The sequence below is a fragment of the Bidens hawaiensis genome, unplaced genomic scaffold (assembly GCF_021521415.1).
Source record: "Bidens hawaiensis isolate Kalapana, Puna unplaced genomic scaffold, B.hawaiensis_p1.1 tig00044012_1, whole genome shotgun sequence".
In the NCBI taxonomy this organism is placed as follows: domain Eukaryota; kingdom Viridiplantae; phylum Streptophyta; class Magnoliopsida; order Asterales; family Asteraceae; genus Bidens; species Bidens hawaiensis.
This window is the reverse complement of record NW_027497795.1, coordinates 42452-68831: the sequence shown is the minus strand read 5'-3', so window position 1 is coordinate 68831 and position 26380 is coordinate 42452. Positions and strand designations below refer to the sequence as shown.

General features: G+C 35.6%; 1 protein-coding gene across 2 annotated transcripts; it reads left to right on the top strand.

The window, feature by feature from the left end:
- Nucleotides 1–8704: 8704 nt before the first annotated feature.
- On the top strand, nucleotides 8705–18967 carry LOC143594623 (uncharacterized). 2 transcript variants are annotated; one of them, XM_077073889.1, is made up of 14 exons: nucleotides 8705–8836; nucleotides 10931–11353; nucleotides 11913–12159; nucleotides 12747–12993; nucleotides 13093–13260; nucleotides 13338–14223; nucleotides 14321–14523; nucleotides 14738–14851; nucleotides 14935–16527; nucleotides 16605–17282; nucleotides 17354–17573; nucleotides 17651–18193; nucleotides 18242–18328; nucleotides 18365–18967. In XM_077073889.1, exons 2-14 carry the CDS (start codon nucleotides 10954–10956, stop codon nucleotides 18691–18693), a joined length of 5715 nt encoding a protein of 1904 aa, XP_076930004.1. In that variant the 5' UTR covers nucleotides 8705–8836; nucleotides 10931–10953; the 3' UTR covers nucleotides 18694–18967. The 2 variants fall into 2 exon arrangements, with proteins under 2 accessions (XP_076930004.1, XP_076930003.1); XM_077073888.1 differs by having other exon boundaries at nucleotides 17651–18328.
- The last annotated feature ends 7413 nt before the right edge of the window (nucleotides 18968–26380 follow it).

The following is a 26380-nucleotide window of genomic DNA, read 5'->3' as shown; positions in this document are numbered from 1 at the left end:
GCCCCTGATAAACGAACAATTCGAATTGAAGGGGATAAAGACGCTGGCCAAGTTACCCTAATCTCTATGATAAGAGCTAAAAAAATGTTTAAATCAAGGATGCTTATCATTCATGGCCTACATTACCGAAGAATCAAAGCTCAAAGAAATCAAAGACGTTCCTGTTGTTTACGATTATGCCAATGTTTTTCCTGACGAACTTCCTGGCATTCCTCCCGATCGTGAAGTAGAATTTAGAATCGATCTTATTCCTAGAACTGCTCTGATCGCCAAAGCTCCGTATCGCCTCGCGCCAACCGAGATGAAGGAACTGAAGAAACAATTGGACGAACTTCTCGAAAAGGGTTTCATACAACCAAATTCATCGCCATGGTGTGCGCCTATACTATTTGTCAAGAAGAAGGATGGATCTACGCGCATGTGCATCGACTATCGAGCCCTCAACAAAGTCACCATCAAGAATCGTTATCCACCCCCGCGAATCGATGATCTATTTGACCAACTTCAAGGTGCTAGCTTCTTTTCTAAAATCGATCTTTGTTCCGGCTATCACCAGCTCAAAGTTCAATCCGAAGATATTCCGAAAACCGCTTTTCGAACAAGGTATGGCCATTATGAGTTCACCGTTATGCCATTCGGACTTACTAATGTGCCAGCCACGTTTATGGACATGATGAACCAAATCTGTAAGCCTTACTTGGATAAATTTGTAATCGTTTTCATCGACGACATACTCATTTACTCTAAGTCTAAGGACGATCATGAAAATCACCTTCGAACCTTACTTGAAATCCTTATTACTGAGAAGCTGTACGCCAAGTTCTCAAAATGCGAATTTTTGTTGCACGAAGTGCAATTTCTTGGTCATGTCATTAATGTCAATGGTATTCAAGTGGACCCTGCTAAGATTGAAGCTATCTCTAAGTGGGAGATCTCAAAGTCGCCAACCGAGATTCGAAGTTTCTTGGGATTGGCCGGCTACTATCGAAGATTCATTGAAAACTTCTCTCGAATCGCTGTTCCCCTAACTTCTTTGACTCGTAAAAATATCAAGTATGAGTGGGGAGCAAAGCAACAAGAGGCGTTCGATATACTCAAACAAAAGCTTACCCAAGCACCTATACTGGCCTTGCCAGAAGGTACCGAAGACTTCGTTGTCTTTAGTGATGCGTCTCCATCCGGCTTGGGATGTGTGCTAATGCAACGAAAGAAAGTAATCGCCTACGCCTCTCGTCAACTCAAAGTGCACGAAAAGAATTATACAACTCACGATCTAGAGTTAGGCGCCATAATATTTGCACTTAAGATATGGAGGCACTATCTCTATGGAGTAAGATTTATCGTGTTCACCGAACACAAAAGTTTAAAACACATTTTCGATCAAAAAGAGTTTAACATGCGCCAACGACGCGGGATGGAAGCTCTTAACGACTACGACTATGAGATCGTTTATCATGAAGGCAAAGCCAACGTTGTGGACCACGCCTTAAGTCGTAAAGAGCACGAAAAGCCAAAAAGAGTCCGAGCGTTAAGGCTAGAACTTCAAAGATCTTATTGATCAAATCAAATCCGCTCAAACTCAAGCGATTAATGAAAACAAGATCTCCGATGAAAAACGTAACGACACCATTGACTCGCTTGTCAAAGGTGACGATGATATCCTTAGAATGGGGAACCGGATTTGGGTACCGATCGTTGGAGACTTCCGTGAAAAGATTATGAACGAAGCCTATAAATCCAAATATATGATACACCCCGGTAGTGACAAAATGTATCAAAATCTCAAATCAAACTACTGGTGGAACGGAATGAAAAGGACATCGCTTCGCATGTAGCGAAATGTCTTACTTGTTTGAAGGTTAAGGCTGAAAACCAAAGGCCTTCGGGACTGCTTCAGCAACCCGAACTTCCTGTATGGAAGTGGGAATTAATCACTATGTATTTCATTACCAAACTCCCAAAGACGACTAGCACATTTCATACCTGTCAATGAGTCGTACTCAATGGATAGATTAGCGCGTATTTATGTGAACAACATTGTTGCTTTGCATGGAGTACCGCTATCTATAATCTCTGATCGAGACAGTCGCTTCACGTCTCACTTTTGGAAAAGCTTCCAACAAGCATTCGGCACCAAGTTAAACCTTAGCACCGCCTATCATCCGCAAACTGATGGGCAAAGCGGAAGGACTATTCAAACATTGGAAGACATGCTCCGAGCTTGTGGGATTGACTTAGGAGGAAGTTGGGATGACCACTTGACCCTAATGAAATTTTCATATAATAATAGTTATCATGCGAGCATTCAAGCCGCACCATTCGAGGCGTTATATGGTCGAAAATGTAGGACGCCCGTGTGTTGGTCTGAAACTGGAGATAATCAATTGTCTGGACCCGAAATAGTCCAAGAAACCACCGACAAAGTTCTTCAAATCCAAGAACGACTTAAGACGGCACGTGATCGTCAAAAGAGTACGCCGATGTCCGTCGTAAGCCGTTAGAGTTCAATGTTGGTGACAAAGTTCTTTTAAAAGTCTCGCCATGGAAAGGCATAGTTCGCTTCAGCAAGAAAGGAAAGCTAAGTCCTCGATTTGTTGGACCCTTCGAGGTACTCGAACGTATTGGCACTGTCGCATACCGTTTGCGACTACCTGAAGAAATGCAAGGGATACACGACGTATTCCATATCTCAAATCTGCGAAAGTGTCTAGCCGATGAATCTCTTTCGATGCCACTAAAAGACGTAGAAATTAACGAGAACTTAAAATTTGTAGAACGTCCAATCCAAATCGAAGATTCAAAATTAAAGAAACATAAAAGACGAACATTGAAAATCGTTAAAGTAAGATGGGATTCCCGAAAAGGACCCGGGTATACTTGGGAACTCGAGTCCGAAATGAGAAAGAAATACCCCCACTTGTTTTCGTGAAGCAATCTCGAGGACGAGATTTATTTCAAGGTGGGGAGGACGTAACATCTCATAAATTTCGGGCCAAAAATGTCAAGAATTAAAGTCAATGGACCAATTATGCCAATTTTCAAACTTCAGGACTTAAATGAAAATTCTGATTTGTCTGACCTATCGCGATACGCGATGGATCAGAGGAGACACCCATCGCGTACCGCGATAGGGTTGTCTAACACAAGTGACACTTGTGCCACGTGGCACACGATGGCAACGTCTGCCACCACGTGGAACGGCGCCTGCCACATGTCGCCACGTGGCAGGTCTACTCACTGACTCAGCAAGCCTACATCCCGGTACGCGATGGGCTTGCCAAGGGACCCATCGCGTACCGCGATGGGATCCAAAATTGGCTCTATAAATAGCAGCCACGGGTTCTCACAACCCACACACCAAATCTAACACTTAACTCTCTCTCTAAACATCTCTCTAAGTCTCGATTTGCGTGCCCTCAATCTATCTCGAAATTTGTGCACTGATTCCTCGATAAACGTGCATATACCTCGATACTCGTGCCATTCCCCGATGATATTCCAAACAAGAAGTAGGTGCTGTCCCAACGTCCCGACGATCATCTCGAAGTACGTGCCAAGAAGTGTTGGTGTCTCGAGAAGCGTAAAAGATCAAGCGGCGTTGAAGTGTTGCCCAAGTGTCTAGGGATTTTTAAGCCGACAAAGGTAAGCATAATGCCCGAACCAAAATAATAATAAAATATTATCAAGGCTTAATACCTTAAGTCGAGATTATACTTGATTTCTCGATAAACAAAGAAAATATATAACAAAGAAAATAAAGAAAAGAAAAATGAAATATATATGGAATATATATAAATGATTATCTTTGTTATGAAAAATATTATTTAAGTATAATGAGTATACCTAAATAATAATAAAGAGAATACGTTTCTTAAAAAAGAAGAAACGTAGAGTTTTATAAATAAACTAAAGGTTTATAAATTACTATTAAAACTAAAGGTTTTAAAATGAAAAGAGATTTTGGAACTAAAGGTTCATCGAGATAAATAAGACTAAAGGTCTTAAGCCGGATCATGTATCCGACTAACCAAAGTTATACTCGTACTATAGGTGCGAGATAGCAAGAGAAAGATTCACGGACGGTGTTGGAAGTCGATCCCATTGAAAAGGTGAATACGCCCCATTTTTACAAACTTGTTTTTCAAACAAACAAACGTGTTATGTGTAAAACTTTACATGAGAATAAGTGTCTCTAAAAACATTGTAAATAAGAGTATAAGCCTAGCCCTTAGGATGTAGTATACGTTTTTCTGGATCCTTACATATGTGGAACGCGGTGGGCACATCGCACCACGCCTGGTCACGACCTCCAGCCACGATGGGCCGAACCAAAGTATGTTCGAGTGAGAATGACCGTGTGTATATTTATGGTACCTAAGTACGTCGAAACGCTGCGGTGTTTTGCTGGGGTGACCTAGTGTAGAGACTCGAGTTTATAATGATGTTTTAACTTGATTATTCCTAAGCCAAGATGGGCCGAGACTTACGTGGTCTCGTGGGGTGATTAAGTAAAGAAAATATTTTTAGCGTCAGCATATTCACCAGCATTCGTTGCTGAATTATTTGTGTAAGATGCATAATTGTTCATTGAATTATTGATGGTAGCCTCATCCTCATTAGTAAGATCTTACGCCCATCTTAGTAGCTTGACTTAGTGTCATTATGAAGGGATTTTTAATTGTTATTGTTTTAAATTAATTGTTGTGATTACGCATCTGATATGCTGTGCGCTGTGTCTTAAAATATGATAAGATGAGATGATTTGCTTTTGCACAAGATCGTGTTTTAAATTTATAAAAGTGATTTCTACAAAGACTAAACACACACAAAATAGGCAAGTGTACCTATCGTATATGTAGAATAGTATTGGTAAGAATCAAGTATCAATCCATGGATACAAAGGTTTCTTATAACAAATCGTTGTTTTACTTTAATCGGAGGTTTTAATCATTTTGGGGTTAACTTTTGAACTTTTATAAAATATAAATACTTATATATAATATATAGGTGACCAAGACAAGAGATTCTAAACGAGTTGTTCAATTATGCGAAGGTTACCATCTAAGATCAAGAATCCACTCCATTTTAGCATTGATAATTAATATGTAGACATGTGACAAACTTGCCGTAGCAATATATGATAGATAGCTCCTTAAACCTTAAGTGAGCATCTTTGGCACTAAGGAGGTGATATGCACATTTTAAAGTCCACTCTTTCCTAATGTCATACCATCTCAATAACGTCAATTTAAGTTGGCAAGTAGTTTCGTAAAGTAGAAAGATTAGGATTGACTTCAATTTCTCGAATACCAATTCTAACAACTTCGGGTGGTTGTAGTTCATCACACAACCTCCCCTTGGTTGATTTAAGTAGGTTATAATTACACATTCCGTTAACATATGGTTTCTTTAGCTAATTTGATATCCTAAGCAAAGCTATTTTCGGATTACCAATGTTTAGAAAAATACACCATAACTTATATCTCATCATTTCTAAGTACAATATAAGGATCCATGTTTCGATAATGTATCAAAATATTTCTATCTTTCAAGAACATGAATCGATCATGAACGATTGCCAATGATATTGACAACCACCAACTTTGAATTAGTGATTTAAGATGGTGAAACATTTCTCATCAAAAGATAATTGTAATATAACCATGTACTTTACTAGACTACATCACATGTCTTGATTAATTATCAAGTAAAATAAAGCTTCTTCATAGATTTTAGATGGTAAAAGGAGTTTAGCTCATAATGAGCATGATGATAAACATTAAGATGATTGATAATAACAAATACATGATTAAACTTGGAACAATCTAACAAAATGTAGATGAATCCTTCTTCTTAATGATGGTAATGATAGTTGATGATGATGATTAGTGCTGATGACCTCCAAACCTTCAAACTCTTCACTAGATCTTCAAAGTGAGTGTTAGTGTGTGTTTTTATAAGTGAAAACCGGAGAGAATTCTTTTCAAGGCACACTTGATGAATGCAACATGAGCCACTATTTATTGGCAATCTGGATGGTGATGCACGGCCTCGTGCAAGATGAGCACGGCCCCGTGTATTTTATGACATGTGCCAGATTTGTTTTGTCTTTTGTGTGAGGTGGAAACGGCCCCGTGGTTAGCAGGCACGGCCCAGTGTATTTTTATGACATGTGCCAGATTTGTTTTGTCTTTTCTGTGAGGTGGCAACAGCCCTGTGGTTAGCAGGCACGGCCCCGTGCTTTTTAGTGACATGTGCTCAATTCTTCTTTGTCTTTTCTGCATTCCCGTCCCCGGCCCCGTGCATGATAGGCACGGCCTCGTGCTTTTGATCTCAGATTTTGTCTTTTCTTGTTTCAGAAGCATGGGAGTGTGTTTCTTGAGACATGGGGGCGTGTTTCTTTGCTTTCTTGTGTTTTCTTCTGTTTTTCTTCGTCTTTTTGCTTGTTTCTTCGTTTGAGGTTTGCTTTCACCTGAAATTATGTTTTATTATGATAAGTAGTTTTTTATGCTATGTTATAAGATAGAAATTGCAGTTTTTAGAGATTATTTGATGCCGAAAAGATGTATATTTATATGTACATCAGCATCCGCATGAGAATTGATATTATTATTATATACATTAAATTGTGTTTTTGCTCACTAACCTTGTGTTGATCAAATATTATTTTCATATATGTTGTAGGTTCATATATTGGATTATTGAAGAAAGAAGTTAGTCGATTGAGACTTTAAGTTATCAAGAAAATAAAACACTTTATCTTCATGTTTAGTTTGATTTTAAATTTTGGAAAATGCTTGTTTGAATTTGTGATGTATTTTTGTAAGGCCAATATTTGTGACTTGAGATATCAAATTACGAAACTCGTTATATATTATGGTCAAGTGAATAACTAAAACCGAACACGAGACGAGAACTTCAGCATGCGTTTAACTTCAACGGAAAAACTTTTATAATGTTGTTTAGCTATAAATAGGACTTTAGTTTTCTATTTATGTGTGTGTTTTCATGGTGTAATCAACCACCCAAGGGGAGCTCACCTTGGGTGGGATCGGTTCGTTTATTATATAAATCTTTTAACCGATTATAGGACTTTAGTTTTCTATTTACGTATGAGAAAACTTCTATAATGTTGTTTAGCTATAAATAGGACTTTAGTTTTCTATTTATGTGTGTGTTTTCATGGTGTAATCAACCACCAAATGAGAGCTCACCTTGGGTGGGATCGATTCGTTTATTATATAAATCTTTTAACCGATTACAGAGTCGTTAACTATAATTATTATCTTTTTGTTTTTGTTCGATCATTTGATTTACTGCACCCGTCTCGAAAACCGTGTCAAGAGCAAAACCGTTCGGTGGTCGTTTTGAGACCTACAACTTTGATTATTGAATTTTAAATAATTAGATATTTCCATGTTAATATTGTTAGTGTACTGCAAGCTACTATGTAATCAGTTGCGCCCCGACATTTCCGTTGTAGATTGGGGTTTGACAGAATGTAACATAAATTAAATACAGTATTTTAATCTAAATTAAATACAGTATTTTAATCTAAATTTAATCTAATAGTTTGACTATAAATATGAGAATAATTATACACAAGTTGTTATAGAACAATTTAACCCTAAACACATACTTACACCACACGGCAGCCGACCTCAATCCTACTATCTCGCCGTCGTTGAGTAACTACACTGGTTGAAGCCGATTTTGCGCTTGGATTATCGAATGTGATCAAGGAAATCGTACTAGGTTCGTGTTTGTCCTACGAGGTATTTTTCGTGTACTAAATCTAACGATCAAGTTTCGTTTCGTCGTGTTTCAATTTGATGTAGTTTTCACAACATAAATAAAGGGTAAATATATCAACTTAACTATGGTTGTGTTCTATTTTTAACTTTATTTGAATATGCACTTATGGAGGATATTTTTGTTTGATCAAGAATGGTTTCGTATACAAAGTCTTTCACTGTTTGATTTCCAAACATCTATATGAAACTCAACACATCGCAAGTTGAAACATCACCACCACGAAATGCATAAACTTTTTTCAATCAGGGAAGATATTAGCAACACATCAATCAACGCTTTTCCAAAGCTAAACCATCAAGAAGATGGTTTTTTGTTAAACACCTTATTATAAAATAAGAAAATAGACACAAAATAAAAAAAAATTCAATTTAATTAATATTTTTTTGTATAACCATTTCTCTCATGAACAAACTTTTTTAGTATCTATTAAATCATTCTAAAACAATCGGATGATCATAAATTAAGAGATCAATAGGGTCGGTTCCCAGGTATTAATAATACCATTAATCATGTTCGGGTCAGGTAGGTTAGGTATAGCAGGTAAGGCGCGTTTACCCCTATAACGGTGAGCACAAATAAGGAAAACCCGTAATCCCACAACACTCAAACCAATCATACCCTATTAACCACAATATAGTTGGTTTCATGTCCTGAAAACACCAGTAATCGGGCAGTTTTAAAGTTGTTTCCACCCACAACCCACCGCCCACCATATATTTATTTTCTTAACTTGTTTGAAATCAATTTATTACTTTTTCTTTTCCAACAATATAAATTTTCCTTTTCCAGTTAAACTTGTTAATAATAATATTCTTGTTATTTGTCTCTAAAATAACTGTACGAACTCTCAGCATTTTGATTTTGATCCTTTTATTATTTGCCCTACCTGTTCTTATTATTATTCCACAAACATCAAATCAAATTACATGAACTCAATTCCGTATTCTCATCTCTGATTCCTTCACAGTTTCAGTCGACGGCGACTTCTCATTTCACTCGCCACAGCTAAAAGCAACTGCAGGTTTGTACCACCGATCCAAATTACCTACACATGCTTTGTCTTTATCAATTTACTTTCTCAATTACATACATTTTAGGTCATTTTTGGTGCCTATTTGAATAATTCAGGTTGTGTATTATACTTGAATTCGGTGTGCTAGGGTTTTAATTAGGCATGTAATGTTGATGCTCATGGTGTGTTTGGACCTAGGGTTTGAAATTTAAACCTAGATGTTTGTTGATGCGCGTTTCGTGTAAGGTTTGATTCTGCATTTTAGTTTTTGTAACTGCTTATTTGATTCTCTTGGTCTGCCAAGGTACTAATCTTTTCATTTTGTAGGCTTGTGTTTGATAATAGTTCATTTTGTACGAAGTCGATTTGTGTGATGTTTGTTAGGTTCTTTAGTGGTGTTTTGATGTTGAAAGCGTAGAGATAGGTTAGAAATGATGCTCAGGGTGTGTTTGGGTGTAGGGTTTGAAGTTTAAAGCTAGATGTTGTGATGTATGAATGAATCCACATTTTGTTTATGTTTGTTGATACGCGTTTCGTGTAAGTTGCTTTAGATTCTGGATTTTTATTTTTTAACTGTTTGTTTGATTTTTTTGGTATGCAAAGGTGGTACTTATCTCTTCATTAGCTTGTCTCTGTTTTTTTTGAGTTATTTGCTTGATAATAGTTCATTTTGTATGAATTTGATGTGCTTGATGTTTGTTAGGTTTTTTAGTGGTGTTTTGATGTTGGAAGTGTAGAGAGAGGTTAGAAATGATGCTCGTGGTGTGTTTGGACCTAGGGTTTGAAATTTAAAGCTAGATGTTGTGATAGAACCCTGAAAACGAAAGATTTATTTTATTGAAATAATAAGATAGTTGGCTCGATTCGAGAGGGGCTAATCTCCGATTCAACCAATTTGGGATGGTAAGTCTTCAGTTACAAGATAAACTTGATAATCAAAATAAACAGGACATTGACAAAGAAAAAGATATGACTATATTGAAACTTCCCCATTATTTTAGCCTTTCTTAATTCCTTGACTTGACTCTCCACTAACTAAGCCCTAGTTGACTGATTATGGGTAACAGATGGGTTGACCCGACCCACTGGACACTTATCATGTTGTGATATACATAGTTTTCAAAAGCGGTGTGCCTTGGCGCCTAGGCGAATTTTTAGGGCGAGTCGGTGGTATAGCGATTATCTTGACTGAAGGCGCACTTTTAGGAGAAAAATCAGCAATTCAGAATTTTTTTGATTCTTTTTTTTTTATTTTTACCTTGATTTTATTTGGTTTTCTTTGATTTAGCACTTAACCCATTTAAACAACCTAAAATTCAGCAAATTAACAAAATTAACTCCAATCTCTCTCATTATTACGAACGACATTGCTTATGCTAATCACAAAGCAAGATCTTTTGGCTTTTATTTTAATATATATTATTTTATGAAATTTCATTTTCAAGTATGAACAATTTGGATGTTTTGAGGATTATGGTTTTGAAGTATTATGGTATTTGAAAAAAGTGATATTTTCCATTACAATTTTTAATTTAAGTGCACTTAATTTTTTTGAGGCCCACGCTTTGGCGTATGCGCCTTAAGTGCGCCTAACGCTTTTAATAACTATGGTGATATATGAATGAATCTACATTTTGTTTATGTTTTGTTGATACACATCTCATGTAAGCCACTTTAGGGTTTAAACCTACACTTTCATTTTGTAGCTGTTTTTTTATTTTTTATTTTTATTCTCTTTGTATGCAAAGGCACTAGTCTCTTCATGAGCTTTGTCTCTGTATATATGTTGTTAAATTTTATAGCTTGTTTCAGGTTTGAAATAATGTATATGTATGCCACTTTAGGGTTTAAATTTAAGCCTATATGTTGTGATGTATAAACCTACATTTTGTTTATGTTTGTTAATGCATGTCTCGTGTAAGTTGCTTTAGGGTTTGAGCCTGCATTTTTCATTTTCTAACTGTCTGTTCAATTCCTTTGGTCTGCAAAGGTGCTAATCTTTTCATTAGCCTGTCTCCTTTTTTTATGAATTTTATAAGATTATGGTTGATATTAGTTAATTTTGGTTAATGTATTGATAAATTTGTTTATGTTTAATATTAGTTGCGGTATCTGCTGTTTCCTTAATGACGGCAAAGAAGAAAGATGCATCCCCAGGATCAGCTGATGCATCTGTTTTAAGATCAGGTAGAGAGACATCATCTAGGAAGTCTGAAAGATTAGAAAAACACGCATCACCAAATCCTTTACCTGTTAAAAACGCACCTGAGAAAGTTGAGAAAGCGACGGGGGCTGGTCCTTTAAGGAGGTCGGATAGAGGGAAGAAAGTGGTAGAGTTTATTGAGTTACCAAATACCAAGTCAACAACAAAAGAGAAAACTTCAAGCGACATAAAAAAGAGTTCAGGAGAAGTTAATGAAGATACTGAAAAGCAGGATGCAGATGCTGGTAGTAGGAAAAGGAAGAAAGGGGATGCAATTAGTTATAAGGCTATGTTCAAATCTCAAAAAACAAGAGTTGAAACAGGTGCTTATGCTTATTTTGCTTTTACTAATTTCTATCATGCTAGTTTATATTTATAGGATAAACAATAAACAGTCTTACAGTATGGACCACAACGTGTGACACATGGTAGATTTAAGTGTTAGTTTTTTTTGTTAGCAATTTGTTAAGTAGGTAATCTTTTTTGTTATGTACTTGTTAAAATAAATAATTGATTGCCAAATTTACATCTGCTGGCGACAATTTGCAAACAGACCAGGATCATATGATTGTTATATTTGTTTTGCATTTCATGTATTTTTGCTGTGTAAACTGATATGTGTATGTATATAGGGGAAAGTTAACGTACAAACTAAAAAGCATGCTAATTGTGAGAATCAAGTAGTGTAATAATATATACCGGTAGTCTAATAATTACACTACACTATTATTACGCTATGTTGTATATATAATTACACTACTTGATTCTCACAGTTAGCACATTAATTTTATTTGTATTTGATCCAAAACCTATACACACGCACACATACTTATATTGTCATTATTAAATCAAAGTTCTATTTATTCTCTTTTGGCTTGTTAGATGTAGATAAGGAGCCGAAAAGCCAAAGTAGCATAAGAGTTCAAGGAACTCCTGATAAAGCGTTGTTGGAGGGAAGAGTGATTGATTTAGACGAAATAGAACATGCAGATTGTCCTCAAACAAAATCACTAGATGGCAGATCTATTGAAAGTGGCAACGTGGAGAAAAACAATGGTGTCTATGGTTCACCATCTAACGGAAATATTGCAAATAGTGATAACCATGTGTGCCAAACATCACCACACAGGTGAGGCTTTTGTTTTTACAATAATCACTCTGTTTTTGGTACATAACCACATTTTACTTCAGGTAGCTTGTGAACGTTTTAGTCTTGCATAGGGGATTTCATATAGCTATTCTATATACCATTGGTTATCACTATGAATTTAATTTATTCTTTTCATGATGAAAAAGAGGGCATACAAAATAACCTTTGACCTTGTAAATGAAAGAAGCAACAATAATATTTCCACAACGAAAATAGGCATTGGTGATATTTTCATAACTAAAATAGGTAACGATATTATTTTCACAATGAAGCAAATAGTGATCGGGATAAGTCAAGTATTATGCATTTATGCTTGATAAGCAAATACTGATTTTGTACCTAGTTTGTATTTCATTATTTTCATTAAAGTATTATTTGGGTCCTGATTTTTTTTGGTTTGTTTGTCCATATCAGGCATGATCTTATTGTATTGTAGTTAAATTCTTTCATCATCTCTTTATGTATATGAACAAAATTTCTTCTCATATCAGTAACTAGATACAAGATATCAACCTTAATAGTTTCATAGTATCATTCTGTTATACATAGTTACTCTTGTCCTGCAGGATTGAACATGATTTAGAGAATCAAGAGGAACTTGACAAGTGTCGCAAGGATAACACAGATAACAATGATGTCTCTAGCAACATGCAGAATTCCAAATTTGTAGAATTCTGGGTTCCCGTTCATATTTCAAATGTGCAGCTTGAACAGTATTGTGCTACTCTACTTTCTAATGCTATGGCTCTTCGCTCAAGCTCAAAAATTGATAAACTCCAGCCTCTCTATAAAATTTTTACAACCAACCGAGTGGTTTGTTCTATCGTAATTCTTTCATCAATATAATACTCTTTCATTATCAAATTATTTTATTTAAATGCTTTTTTGTTTTATTTTATTTCCTTTTTGAAGATTTGTAACCACCCCTACACCGTAAACCGCGATCTTGAACGTTCACTTACTAAGGACCAAAGTAGGATAGTAGCTGTTGGCAAAAAAATAAGTGGCAAGTTTTGGTTTCTTGACCACATATTACCTGAAATACAAAAACGCCAGCTAAGAGTGCTTATCCTTTTTCAGGTAAATGTAAATTGTAATTTAACTCCGCAATAAAGTATTAAGGTCTAATTCATTTCATAAATTTTGTTCTAATACAGCCTCCAATTGTTGGGTTAGAGTTAGACGATTTTTTTCCACTCGGGCGCATATTAGTTGATTATATCCATCAAAGATTTGGTCATGATTCTTATGTACTTGTAGACGGCGTTCCAAACACATCATCAAGGAAGCAAATCAATCTCAATATGATCAATGAAGATAAGACTCGATTTATTGTTTTAATAGAATCGCGTTCGTGTCATCAAAGCATTAAGTTATCGTCAGTTGATGCTATTATCATATTCGACAGTGAGTTAAATCCTTCAGGTGATTTAAAATCATTGCAGAAGCTATCCATCGATTCACCGTTGGATCAAATCATGATATTCAGATTATACTGTTCATCCACTTTAGAAGAGAAAATTCTCAAACTTGCAGAGAACAACGTGGCAGTTGATATCAGGTCACATAGTTTAAGGAGCAATTATGATCCTTTGCTCATGTGGGGGGCCTCTGACTTGTTTGACCGGTTGACCGAGTTTCATAGTCATACTGGTCTAAACATCTCACCTGAAGAATCTTTTCTAAAGGATGCTGTCAATGAGTTTTTATATATACTTTCTCACAAATGTAAAAGCAATGATACATCATTGAAATTGATTAGTACTCGAATTCTAAACTGTGGAATTTATGGTAAAAGTACCTCGCTACATAATGAGGTAAAAACACATTTACACGATGGAGACCCGCCTTATATTTTTTGGAGAAAGTTATTGGACGAACGATCTCCGGTTTGGAAGTTCGTATCGGAATCGACCCCACGCCAAAGAAAACGCCCGAGACTAATTTTGGATTCACTACCTGTTGCGGATGTTGGTGGCGTAAAGATGCGAAGAAAGACTATAAATATTAATAGTACGGTTGAAACAGCTCAATTGAAAACAGGTAAAAGGGCAATATTGTCTTTATTATAAATATATTTATATGTTCTTTGTTTGTGACTAGTGACTAGTAGTTTAAGATATAGATATGCTGGTTTCAGTGATTGCTGCAGAAAATGACGAATCTCAGTCATCGTCCGCTGATACATATTGGTCCAAGGTCAATGATGAAACAAATGTACTTGATCAGTTGAAGCTTACTGCGTCTGGGCTCTGCAACACTCCCAAGGTCAATGATGAAACAAATGTACTTGATCAATTGAAGCTTATCGCGTCTGACCTCTGCAACACTCTCAAGTTTTCGGTATGTTTTTGGATATTATGTGCTTGATTACAAATATATTTTTACTATATATTCTAGTTTTATAATAATGTTTTGGAAGGCTATATAGTGACTTTCAACTTGTTTTACTTCTGATTTGACCCATTTGATATAAAGCACTTCCAATATATTCTAATTATATCTTTTTATCCTAAAGATAAAATATTTAAGTAGATTTGGTCGACTCTATATGCAGGAAGACATGAAGAGCACAGTGGTAAATTTTCTTGAATTTGTTTATTATAATTTTCGACTCAGCAAGGAACATACAACTAATACAAGCTTGTTACATGGTTTCATGTTGTCACTGGTATCATCTTTTAACAAACTGAATGTTCTTTTTTGACAATATTTAATAATGTATCTACTGACATAATTCTATTCATATTATAGTGTTGGATCTGTTCATCAATTGGCGAAAGTAAAACTGATAGGAGTGAATCCTTAGCTCTTGCAAAGAAACACTTAAATTTCATCTGTGAAGAAGCAGAAGCAGAAACGGTGTACGAAAAGCTGAAGCTACCAAAGCAGAGATTCTTAGAACACACAGGAACTATTCCTGGTTTCAAAGATTCAGTTCCTGCACCCGAACGGGTCAAAGTTGGGAGTGAAAAAAGTCAAAATGTCACAAATGTTGACCACCCAGCTAATGAAATTGTAGAAGCGTTTGAGAAGAGTAATAGAGAATGGGATGAAAAGAGGGTGAGTATAGAGACCGATTACAAAGTGGACAAAAGTATAATCATTGCACTTTACAACAGCAATCTCTTGATGAGATCTGGAAAACTTATATTAAAAGAGAGAGAATTTGCCAACAATCTGGAAGAACATGAAAGATTGAAGGAGATTCGACATAAAGAATTGAATGAGATTTCTTTGCAGGGTTCCCATGATGAGACTGGCCACCCTGAGGTGGCCCCGACAGTTGAAGTGCAAAGTGATGGTGAGCCGGTGTGTGAAGGTGCTCATTTTACAGAGTCTACTGGTTCTCATGCAGCAATATCAAGTGAGCAGATGGGCGAGGTTCAAGCTCTGCAGGTTGGTGATGAGATGGAGATTGATGTGGCGGAGAAAGTTGACACCGGTCTTGGAAATTCTAAAGGGGGTTTTAGCAGTCCTGATGCGTCATGTGCCAACTGTGGTGACGTGGAAACGTCGGTTGGAAATTATAATAAAGAAAGTGATGTGGATGGCATTGCAGGCCTTGATGAAAATGGTCATAATGAGACTGATAAGAATGATGTGGCGCCACATGTTGACACTGATGATGTGGAAATGCCAGCTGGTAATTATAACAAAGAAACTGACGAAGATGATCATAATGAAACTGGTGTGAATGACATGGCGCCACATGTCAGATCTTGTGGCATGGAAATGCCAGCTGGTAACTATAACAAAGAAAATGATGAAGATGATCATAATGAGACTGGCGCGAATGACATGACACCACATGTCAGCTCTAATGGCGTGGAAATGCCAGCCGGAAATGACCACAAAGAAAATGGTAAAGATGGAACTGTAGCCCATGATGAAAATGACCACAATGAGACTGGTGAGAATGACATTGTACCACATCTTTCTGGTGACGTTCAAGTGCCGGCTGGAACTTTTAACAAGGAAAATGATGATGTCACTGTAGGCATTGATGCATCTCATTCTGCCAAAGACTGTCATGAAACTGTTGATGTGCAACCAGAAGTTGAATCTGCTGAGATGAAAACACCAGCTGTTGATGATGTGGCACCAGAAGTTGAACATTCTGCGATGGAAACACCAGCTGGCACATGTGATAAAGAGGATGCTGAAGAGGGTGAGATTTTACCTGACTCACCAGATGTTGGGGACGACAATAATGAAAGCAGTCCAAACGATGTGCTACCGCGTGTTGAGCCGGCTGAGATGGCAACTCCAGCTGACAATGAAGACCACAGCGCTTCTTGTGGTTCGGGTAGCAATAATCCTGTTCTTTCTCCAGCTTCAGAACATGTAGCTTATCAGAATCTTTTGTTTTATTCATTATTCGCATCATAACTGTATGTAAAAGGTTTTGTTGGTCTTTTCAGGAAATCCAAAATGACCCTCTTCAAGTTGAACAAATTCCAGACACTGGAGTTGAAGATGAAGATATTAATATAGCTAATCAACATGATCAGATCATTCCAAGAGTTGAATCTGATATGCTTTCTCCAGTCAGTGTGGTTCAAGATAAACAAGTTAACACCATTGATCTGCAACCGTCAAGTGCCGATAAACTTGATCAGACCATTCTAGATGACGAACTGGATGTAACGGTTGCTGAAAAGTCGTCTGATACGGTTCAACATGATCAGAACATTTCAGATGTTGAACCTGATATGCAACCGTCAGGTGCCGGTCAAGTTGATCAGATGATTACAGATGATGAAACGGATCTAGCGGTTGCTGAAAATCTGTCTGATATGGCTCCACAAACGGGGCCTTTACTTGAACCTGTTTGTGAAGAGCCAAACCTAACCGTGACGCAACCCGGTGAAAATACGGAAGAGGTTCCTGTTTCTGTTCCGGCTACTGAGACAGAACAGCAGTGTAGTTTGGTGGCTACATCTGTGGCACCCGCACCGTTGGCTAACGCATTCAACATGTTTGATAATCTAACTAACCGAGTTAACCCACAAATAACAAATCAAACCGACCCACTTCTAGCTGAAGTAGAGCGATTAAACTTCATCAAAGACATCGTATCCAAATCATATCACGACGAGGTCAGTCATTTATTTATCTTCATAAGTTGAGTCAACTCATATTGATTGACTTTTGATTCGTTTTCGTGCAGAAACAAAAGCTGAAGTCTGAATGTGAGAAGGAAATAGCAGAAGTCGTGGCTCAAATACGCCTCAAATATGAAGCTAAACAACAACACACGGATTTAGATTACATGTTAAAAAACATGGAACTTGAAACAAATATTAAATGGGTAAACATGAATAGGATACTGGCCGAGGCTTTCAAGTCCAAGTGTCAAGATCTTACTCCTGGCCATCCAGGAATACAAGGTATTTTTATTATATTAATTAAATAATATAAGTTAAATTGATTTTAACGGAAGTTTTTATTTAATAATTATTTGCAGTCTCTCAGGCTGAATCATTACTGCGCCGGTTTTCTGGTACATCTATGATGCATTACCAGGGTGCTTCTTCATCTTCAGCTGGCCAATCTTTAGGAAATCACCAGTCGCCGCCGCCGCCACCGCTGCCACAACAGCAACCACATCCCCGACCACAATTTCCACAACCACAACCGCCACAACAGCAATCACAACTCCGACAACTGCCATTACAGATAGTCCACCAGCCATCAGCTCTCTTCTCGAGCATGGTGAGCAGACCTGCCTCCACTACACCAAGCAGGCCACCATCTCCAGTGGTCAACCAGTCAAGAATGCCAGCTCTAGTCAGCCAGGTTACCTCTGCAACCACAACCACCACTACCAGAATGCCCGCCACTACCAGACCACCACCTGGCTTGAACATGAATGGCCCTTCATCCTTCCATAACAGACCACCTGGTACCACTCAAATGGACATGTCGGCTGCCAATTTAAGAATAAGCACAGAAACTCGTGGCCAATCGCCACATGTCCGTGCACCGACCGCAACCCCACATACACGACCTCTGGTTTTAGAAACCCGTGCACCGACTGCAACCCCACATACACGACCTATGGTTTTAGAAACCCGTGCACCGGGCCTACATTTACGGCCTCCGGTTATTAGCGAATTCCGTGCACCGGCTCCGCATCTGCGACCTGTGGAAGCCCGTGCTCCGGCTCCACATCTGCGACCTGTGGAAGCCCGTGCTCCGGCTCCACATCTTAGATTTCGGGCCAACACAGAAATCCGTGCACGGGCTCCACATATGCAGCCGTTCAGACCTGCACATTCTGTATCGCCTGATGTTAAAACTCAGCGGAGGGTGTCGCCAACTCAGAATGTCACAGGTGGCCCACCATCGTCACTGCCTTCTGAATCTTACACAGTGCCGTCACAAGCATCATTGTTGCCACCTGAAAATAACGCGGTGCATGTGGCGGATTTAACTGGAGAGGGTACTACTACTGCACACACTTCATCTGCTGCTCCTGATCTTGTTTGTTTGTCTGATGATGACTAACTAGCTAGCTGATTAACATATGTTAATATATATTTTGAAGGAATTTACATATGGAAGTGTTAAGCTAGAATGTTGGAAGTGGACCCTTGTCCACTTATTTTTATAGAGATGCAAGCATAGGCATTTATTTGTCCAGCTTCAGTTTGTTTATTTTACATAGAGGGAGAGGTTCCGGTGAAAACCAACTAAATTAATATGGATGATCGATCATACATAACTCTAATATTCATTAACGTTGCTATACTTTCTGTGCTACACGTATGTTCCTTACTAGGTTACATATATTAAGCATCTGTGCTATAGTTTCTGTTGAAAGTGTAGTTAGTTACCTACACAACGATATTAGTTTCTCATGAAAGTTTTCTATATTAAAAAGAACGTCGTACACTATAGTATGTAACTTGTGTAAGTAAATATGATGCATTTTGTATGTATAGGCAGTTGTATTATTCCATTATTTTAAAATAGTTATGAATGATATAATATTCAATGTATGGTGGTTGATGATTGTGTAGGTAAAGGTTGTTTACTTGTGTAAGGGGTTTTGTGAAAGTGTAGTTTACTACACAACGATATTAGTTTTCCATGGAAATTTCGTACACTGGAATGAACTACCTACAATATACTATGTAACATGTGTAGATGAATATAGTATAGGCTTTTGCATTATTCCATTATTATAAAATAGAATAATAATATTTAGTGTATGGTGGTAAATGACTGTGCAGGTAAAGGTTGTTAGTTCATTTTTTTTTTCACATACACGTAACTCATATTCACATATAGAGATTGTTAGTTTATATATGCGTAGTTTGTTATGATCTGCTTTTTATATTATGATATCAAAATCATTGAAAATAGATGAAAATAAAAAATTCTATCATCAAAAATTAAATCTCACTGTGATAATGAACAAAATGATTTTGATAAACTATAAAGAAATAGATATAGGTTTAAGTGTGTTGATATAGATCATCTTGATTCAATAATATTAATAATATAACATGAAAGTAGAATTCACATCATGTTGTTTTAACATGTTATTAGACTTTGTTTAATAATGTCATCACTTAATTTTTTGATGTAATTAAAGACAAAATAATAAAAGTTACTTATTAATAAAATATTGAATTGTAACTTCGTTGAATGTTGAATGGTTGTAATTATCAAAATCACTTCTGAAATAAACCTAATTATATATATAATGGATAATATCAAACATGATTGAGTTTTTAAGAAACTAAGAACTCATTTAGTGGATAATATCACACAACATCATCATACACTATAAAATATTAAATGGTAGTTTGGTAATGTAACAACTATTTCTCTATCATAATAAAAGCCAAATAACTATTTCTCTTTCCTAATAAAAGACACTCATCTCTATTTAAAAGTTCATTTACATTTAAATTCCTTTCTACTAAAAGAAAATTTAATTTGTTATTTCGCTTTTATCCCTTTGCCAGATTTTATCAGTTTAGTTGAATTTCCAGTTTTTGGATTTTAGTTCGCTAATTTTTAATTCGATATTACATTTTATTTTAATTCATCGTTAGTCCATGATTTCGAATGTTAGAGCGCAATTTTGATCGACCACATGCACTTTAAATTAATTGAAATATTAAGCACCTCGCCACCTCCATTCCTATTTTTTTTTCTATCGATGCATTTCTCAATTTACAGTTTGGTGTTTACAATATCTCTATCTCTACTATATATAAAGCATGAGTTAATGATTTCTTAAATTTTAAGAGATTTTTAATTTGTTGCTTATTGTACAACATATTATGCATAGATTTAAGAAATTTTAAAGGTAATGTTGTCTTTAAAGCACCTTTAGTTTCTTGCATAATAGTTCAATTTTAGTCCTCTAACTTTAATAACATTATGTTGATTTATATAATAATTACACATCTACCCTTTATTTAAATCAAACTACTTCCACGACTTTTAAACGTTCATAACTTTTTCACACTTTAATATTTTTTTAAGAAAATTATTCTATAAAAACAAACATTTTATTCTCTTTAATTTGAGTATGATATTGCTAGAGTTTATTAATTTTAAAAAATATTAACATTTACGTGATTACCGGTTTGTAACGACAATGGGTAAAGTCGGGCGGTTCGAATCATGGGTCAAAATGAATTAGAGTCGGAACATGTCAATACAAAAGCTGGTTAATTTGGTTCGGGTCGGGATGGGTTCGGGTCGAAAGGGGTCATGTCAAAAGTGTAAGGCCCCGTTACCGGTAGCCCTACTTTCGTGTTGGATTTACTCATAAACGCAGTTCTAAATATCAGAGTTAATTAAAACATTCGCGGAACATTAAAAACATTCAAACCATTACATTCCATAACCATAATTCTGGTCTTATCGAGCATTCATAGTCATTTAAAAACAAAACATAGTCTTTTAAAATAAAACATCATAGCAAAATCTTCAGATGCCAGCTTCGTCCAACTCTGCCATGTGTCCTCCTCAAGCTACCTGCCTCATTCTACTCACCTGCGTGCATACTAAAAGTCAGCTACGCTGAGTGAGTTCTAGTTAATCACATAATCATACAATGCCTTCTTACATTTCATACTTAACCTCTTAACTTTCTTTCATACACACATAAGTACATATACTCTCATTCTTACTTTCATACTTTCTTTACATACATAATCATACGTTTTAAAGAGCCTTTCGCCCTATAACCTCACAGATATTATAAGGGTCTGGTCCCTAACATCACAGATATTATAAGGGTCTGGTCCCTAACATCACAGATATTATAAGGGTCTGGTCCCAAACATCACAGATATTATGAGGGTCTGGTTCCTAACATCACAGATATTATAAGGGTCTGGTCCCTAACATCACAGATATTATGAGGGTCTGGTCCCTAACATCACAGATATTATGAGGGTCTGGTCCCTTTGTTTCGTGTAACTGTACCATACCTGTTCATACATGCTTTCCTTGACAATACGTGCAATCTCCGAAGAGCGTTCACGTACCATCATCATAACATACATACATTATGCATACATCATATATTCATACATACATCATATCTCTCATCATACTTATCAATCATATCTTAACTACCACCTGACGGTTCATGCAATATCCGAAGATCGTTCACGCACCGTCAAGCAATCATCATACGTAAATCATACAAGGCATACACTTATCACTTAAGATAAGTGTATTCACTATAACATCGAGTATGCACACAGCCCCGAAAACATAACAAGGAAGTGGGGCTAGAAACTCACCTCAAGGCGGTTGCGTTCAGCGTTTACGGTTATCCCCTTCTTTAGCTGTGCGCGACTAACTGTATAATAATTATACGTATCAATAACTATCACTACACATATCGTCTTTCTAGTTTAATTATTACCCTCAACGAACGGGGATCCGGGGGCAGCGCCCCTGGCAGCGGGGTTCTAGGGGCGGCAGCCCCTAGCGGGGTCCAAGGGGCAGAGCCCCTGGCTGGTGTTAAGCTGCCAAGTCAGCTTGGAAAAATTTTATTTTCATTAACTGTCTTAACACATTTTCCATTAGCATTTTGAATCATTAATTAATTTGCTACTTAAAAGTTCAAGGGCCTAATTGTAATTAAATCATTCTTTTCTAAATCCAGGGACTGTTATTGTCATTCAGTTGAACTTCTAATTCGTTATTGGTTCATAGCGAATTGGATTATCCTAGCGAACTGGTTCTTATAACGAATTGAACCCTTAACGAACTGGACTTCTTAACGAATCAGTCCATATAGCGAATTGGACCTTCTAATTCGTTATTTTTTTAACGAACTAATCATAACGAATCAAGGGTAATTCGTTACTCTTTTCCCTTAACGAATCGGAGACGAATCATAGGCGAACTAGGGCTAGTTCGCTGTGCCCCCTTATGCGAATCGACTAACGAATCATCCTCAGTTCGTTAAGTCCCCATAGCGAATCACCCTTAGTTCGTTAAGTCCCCATAGCGAACTAGGGTTAGGTCAGGAATGTCAGAACATTCCCTGACATTCCCTTTAACCTCGTACCACTATTCCGGCGCCGCCTTTGCCGGAAAGCCGCCGGAAAAACGCGTTTTCATCGGGAAAAACGGGTTTTAGCTCGTTTTTCACCGTTTTTCGTCCCGTTCGATCCAGATCTGAGCTAGGGTGACTCCTAAGCTCATCATAGGTTTGGTTTATACCCGAATCCACCCGGATCTCGTGACTTAAACGGTTTAACGGTGTCGGCTCGTCGTTTCATGATTATATCTAACGGATTTAAGCTCCTACAACAAAATACTATCATACCTTGGGTCGGGATCCGTTTCTTCTTCTATATTTCGGCTAGAGTGAGAGAGAAACTAGAGAGAGAATCTTAAGTGTGTGTTTTGGATGGTGTAAGGGATATGTGTAAATGAATTAAATGGAGGATTAAGGGTATATATATTTTTGATCCTGGGCTTAAGCCCATGGTCTTTCCTTCATCCCCCCATAACCCAAGTCCATAACCCATATCCATTTACCCAACACAAGTCCATCTCGTATTCTATTCAACTAAACCGATAACGACCCGCTATAAAATAAACGAACTTTATTTTATTAATATAACCGAAAGCAGGATGTTACAAAAAGGGTATCAGGTCGAAACGGTTTTCGAGTTAAAACGGTGTCTGGTCCAGATGGGTTTCGGGTCAAAACGGGTTGGTTTGAAAATCGATTTTTTTGAAATTGTTGTACATTTTAGGCATTAGTTCCGTGATGACATTGTTTACACGTACCATACCCACGTGTCCAACACCACGTAACGAGCATTACCCAACCTTGGTAAGCGCCCAACACCACATAACGCATAAGTAATCAACGTGAGTTACACTCACGAAGTCGGTTAAGCATGTAACATGCATTCAGGTGACGATTATGCATATTCAACTATCAATTACACACATGCTGGCTTTGCACGTGTTATGCGTCCAATTTCGAGTTACGAACGGACCGTCATGGGTTTGTACACGTACTCCGCTGCATAGCATGGGCACATGACTAGTTAGTTATGACATATGAACTTGTTTGAACTTGAAGTATAATTGATTAAAAATCTTTTGATTCTAATCTCATAGCTATCCAGAATGGAAACATTATATTTATAATTTTATTGCTTACCAATATTTTTTTTATATTATTGACACCTTCTGTAAAAATAATTAATGATGTTTATATATAAAACTATGTTAGTTACCCGTGTAGTACACGGGTTAATATAAGTAATTCATTTTAAATAATAACATAATGTGAAATACAAAAAAAATGTATCACATACATAAAAATATGCTATACGGTAAAAAAATTACACATTACGTTAATATAAGTAATTCATTTTAAATAATAACATAATGTGAAATACAAAAAAAAATGTATCACATATATAAAGATATGCTATACGGTAAAAAAATTACACATTACACAATTTGAAAATAAAAAGTTGGTAGAAAATTCATAAGTCATAAATTATTTCTTTTTTGTTTTATATATCAAAACTTAGTTGTAAATGGCTACTTTTTTAAACCAATTCATGGACTAAAACTCATTCTAATCTTAAACTGTTTTGACATAAACAATGTTTGATATTTTAACCGGTTAAAGAAACCCACCCGTTTCATATTGGTTACTTAAAAATTAATATTGATAACTAATACAATATATTTTATATTAAACAAATTAACATATTTATGATTATATTAATTCTTTTAAATTAGGATGAGATTATTAAAAATTAAAAATGAAATATTAAAAAGAGAAATGTACTTAATATGAGAGAGATGAAGAAAAATTTTGTAAGGATCAACATAGTAATGAGATGTGACATTTAAAAAGCTTTATTTATCAAATAATATAAATGGTGGCTTTCTATAAAAGAATTAATCCTGGTGAGTTACATACACGTAATCCCATTTACAAATATGCAATCCAAAATAAGATTACTTGCAATTTTTTTTTGAAAAATAACTATATTAATATGACTAATGTTCGTTATACATAATCTAATATTACATTCATGTAATCTCACGTTTTGTAATATGATATTACAATTTACTACAACATTAATATATACTCTTAAGTATATTTTCTTCCTCATGGTATATCAAATTATTGAATAGTTTTCTCTTTGGATACACATGTATTTAGTTTTATTATAAAATGAATTAAAATTTCCTTGGATGAAAATTTGTGGGTGTTTGTGAATTTAATCACGAGCAATAAAACATTTTTTTTAATTTAATTAAATTTGAGTAATTTATATATTTTATGTATATGTAATTGATAATTGTATAATATGTGTGCCGTATGCAACTTATATAAATGGTGTAATCTATAATATATATAAACAAAAACTCAAAAGTCATATGTGTCGCGATGTGATTGCTCCCCGTTTTTTTGGAAGCCACCAGATTGTTTGATTTTAAATGGGGCTTCTCATGCATTTAACCCGAATTCACGGGTATGTATCTTACCAAACTCAGATATTCCCTAAACGGGTTATAACATCTCATTAAATTAAAAATCAATCTCATCAAATTATTGATGTGAAAATCCTATAAAATAGAGATATACTATAAATTATTATATATTTTTTTAAAGATATTATTTATAATTAATAAACAATTTTATAGTAAAAAAATAAGCGGGTTTTAGATCTCACCAAACCCAGATAACTTTTACACTGGGTTATAACATCTTAGTTATTTGTGAAACCTTTTATCATCAAACTCTAAGTATATTATTAATTTTCTTACAACAAAATAAAATTAAACTCCAAAAAAGTATATAAATATCATAAACGAATAATGTAAAACAGCCCCCGTAATACGGGGGACACAAACTAGTTTTTAATATATTTAATTTCTGTAACTTATGTATTTGTGTAGTGTATGTAACTTGTATAATTTCTAGGATTTCTGTATTTTATATACAATGTGTATTTTTCTTTTTACGTAATCTATGTACCTTGTGTAGTATATATAATTTATAATTTTTGTAATTTGTGTGTTTCGAGGTTAGGTAATTTGTGTAACCGGTGTAGATGTAATTTGGGTAATTTATTTGTGTTGTATAGTAATTTGCGTAATTTATGTAACTTGGACAGTTTTCGTAATTTATGTAATTTGTGTAACTTTGTGGTTTGGGTAACACTTATGTCCGTGTATGTAATTCTCTACATGTGTGTAAAGAACAAGAAGGAAAAAAAATGAATCACCCAAAATCTTCCAAAACGGTTTCAAAAATAAAGAGACGGGTTAGCGAATAACGTGTTGATTTTAAATGATCATTTAAAATCAAGAGAAGAGAAGCGTTAGTTAAATAATTTTTAGGTAATATTTTTGCTTGTAACAATTTTTAGCTATTTTGTTTATAAAAATAAATTTGTATTAAATTTTAAAATTATTTAACATACTATTTATTAAATTATAAATAATATAATTTTAAAGAATATTGTTGACTTTTATAGAGAATCTTGAAATTTGAAAAATGGTAAGTATTAAGTATTTTACTTAAATACTCTTATAACATTTTATAATATTTTTCTTCTCTCATACTTTAATTTTTAGGAAAATTCTCAAAATGATCAAAAAGAGGAGAGAAAGAGAAAATGATAAAAAAAAAGAAACCATATTTCCAAAATAACCTATGAAA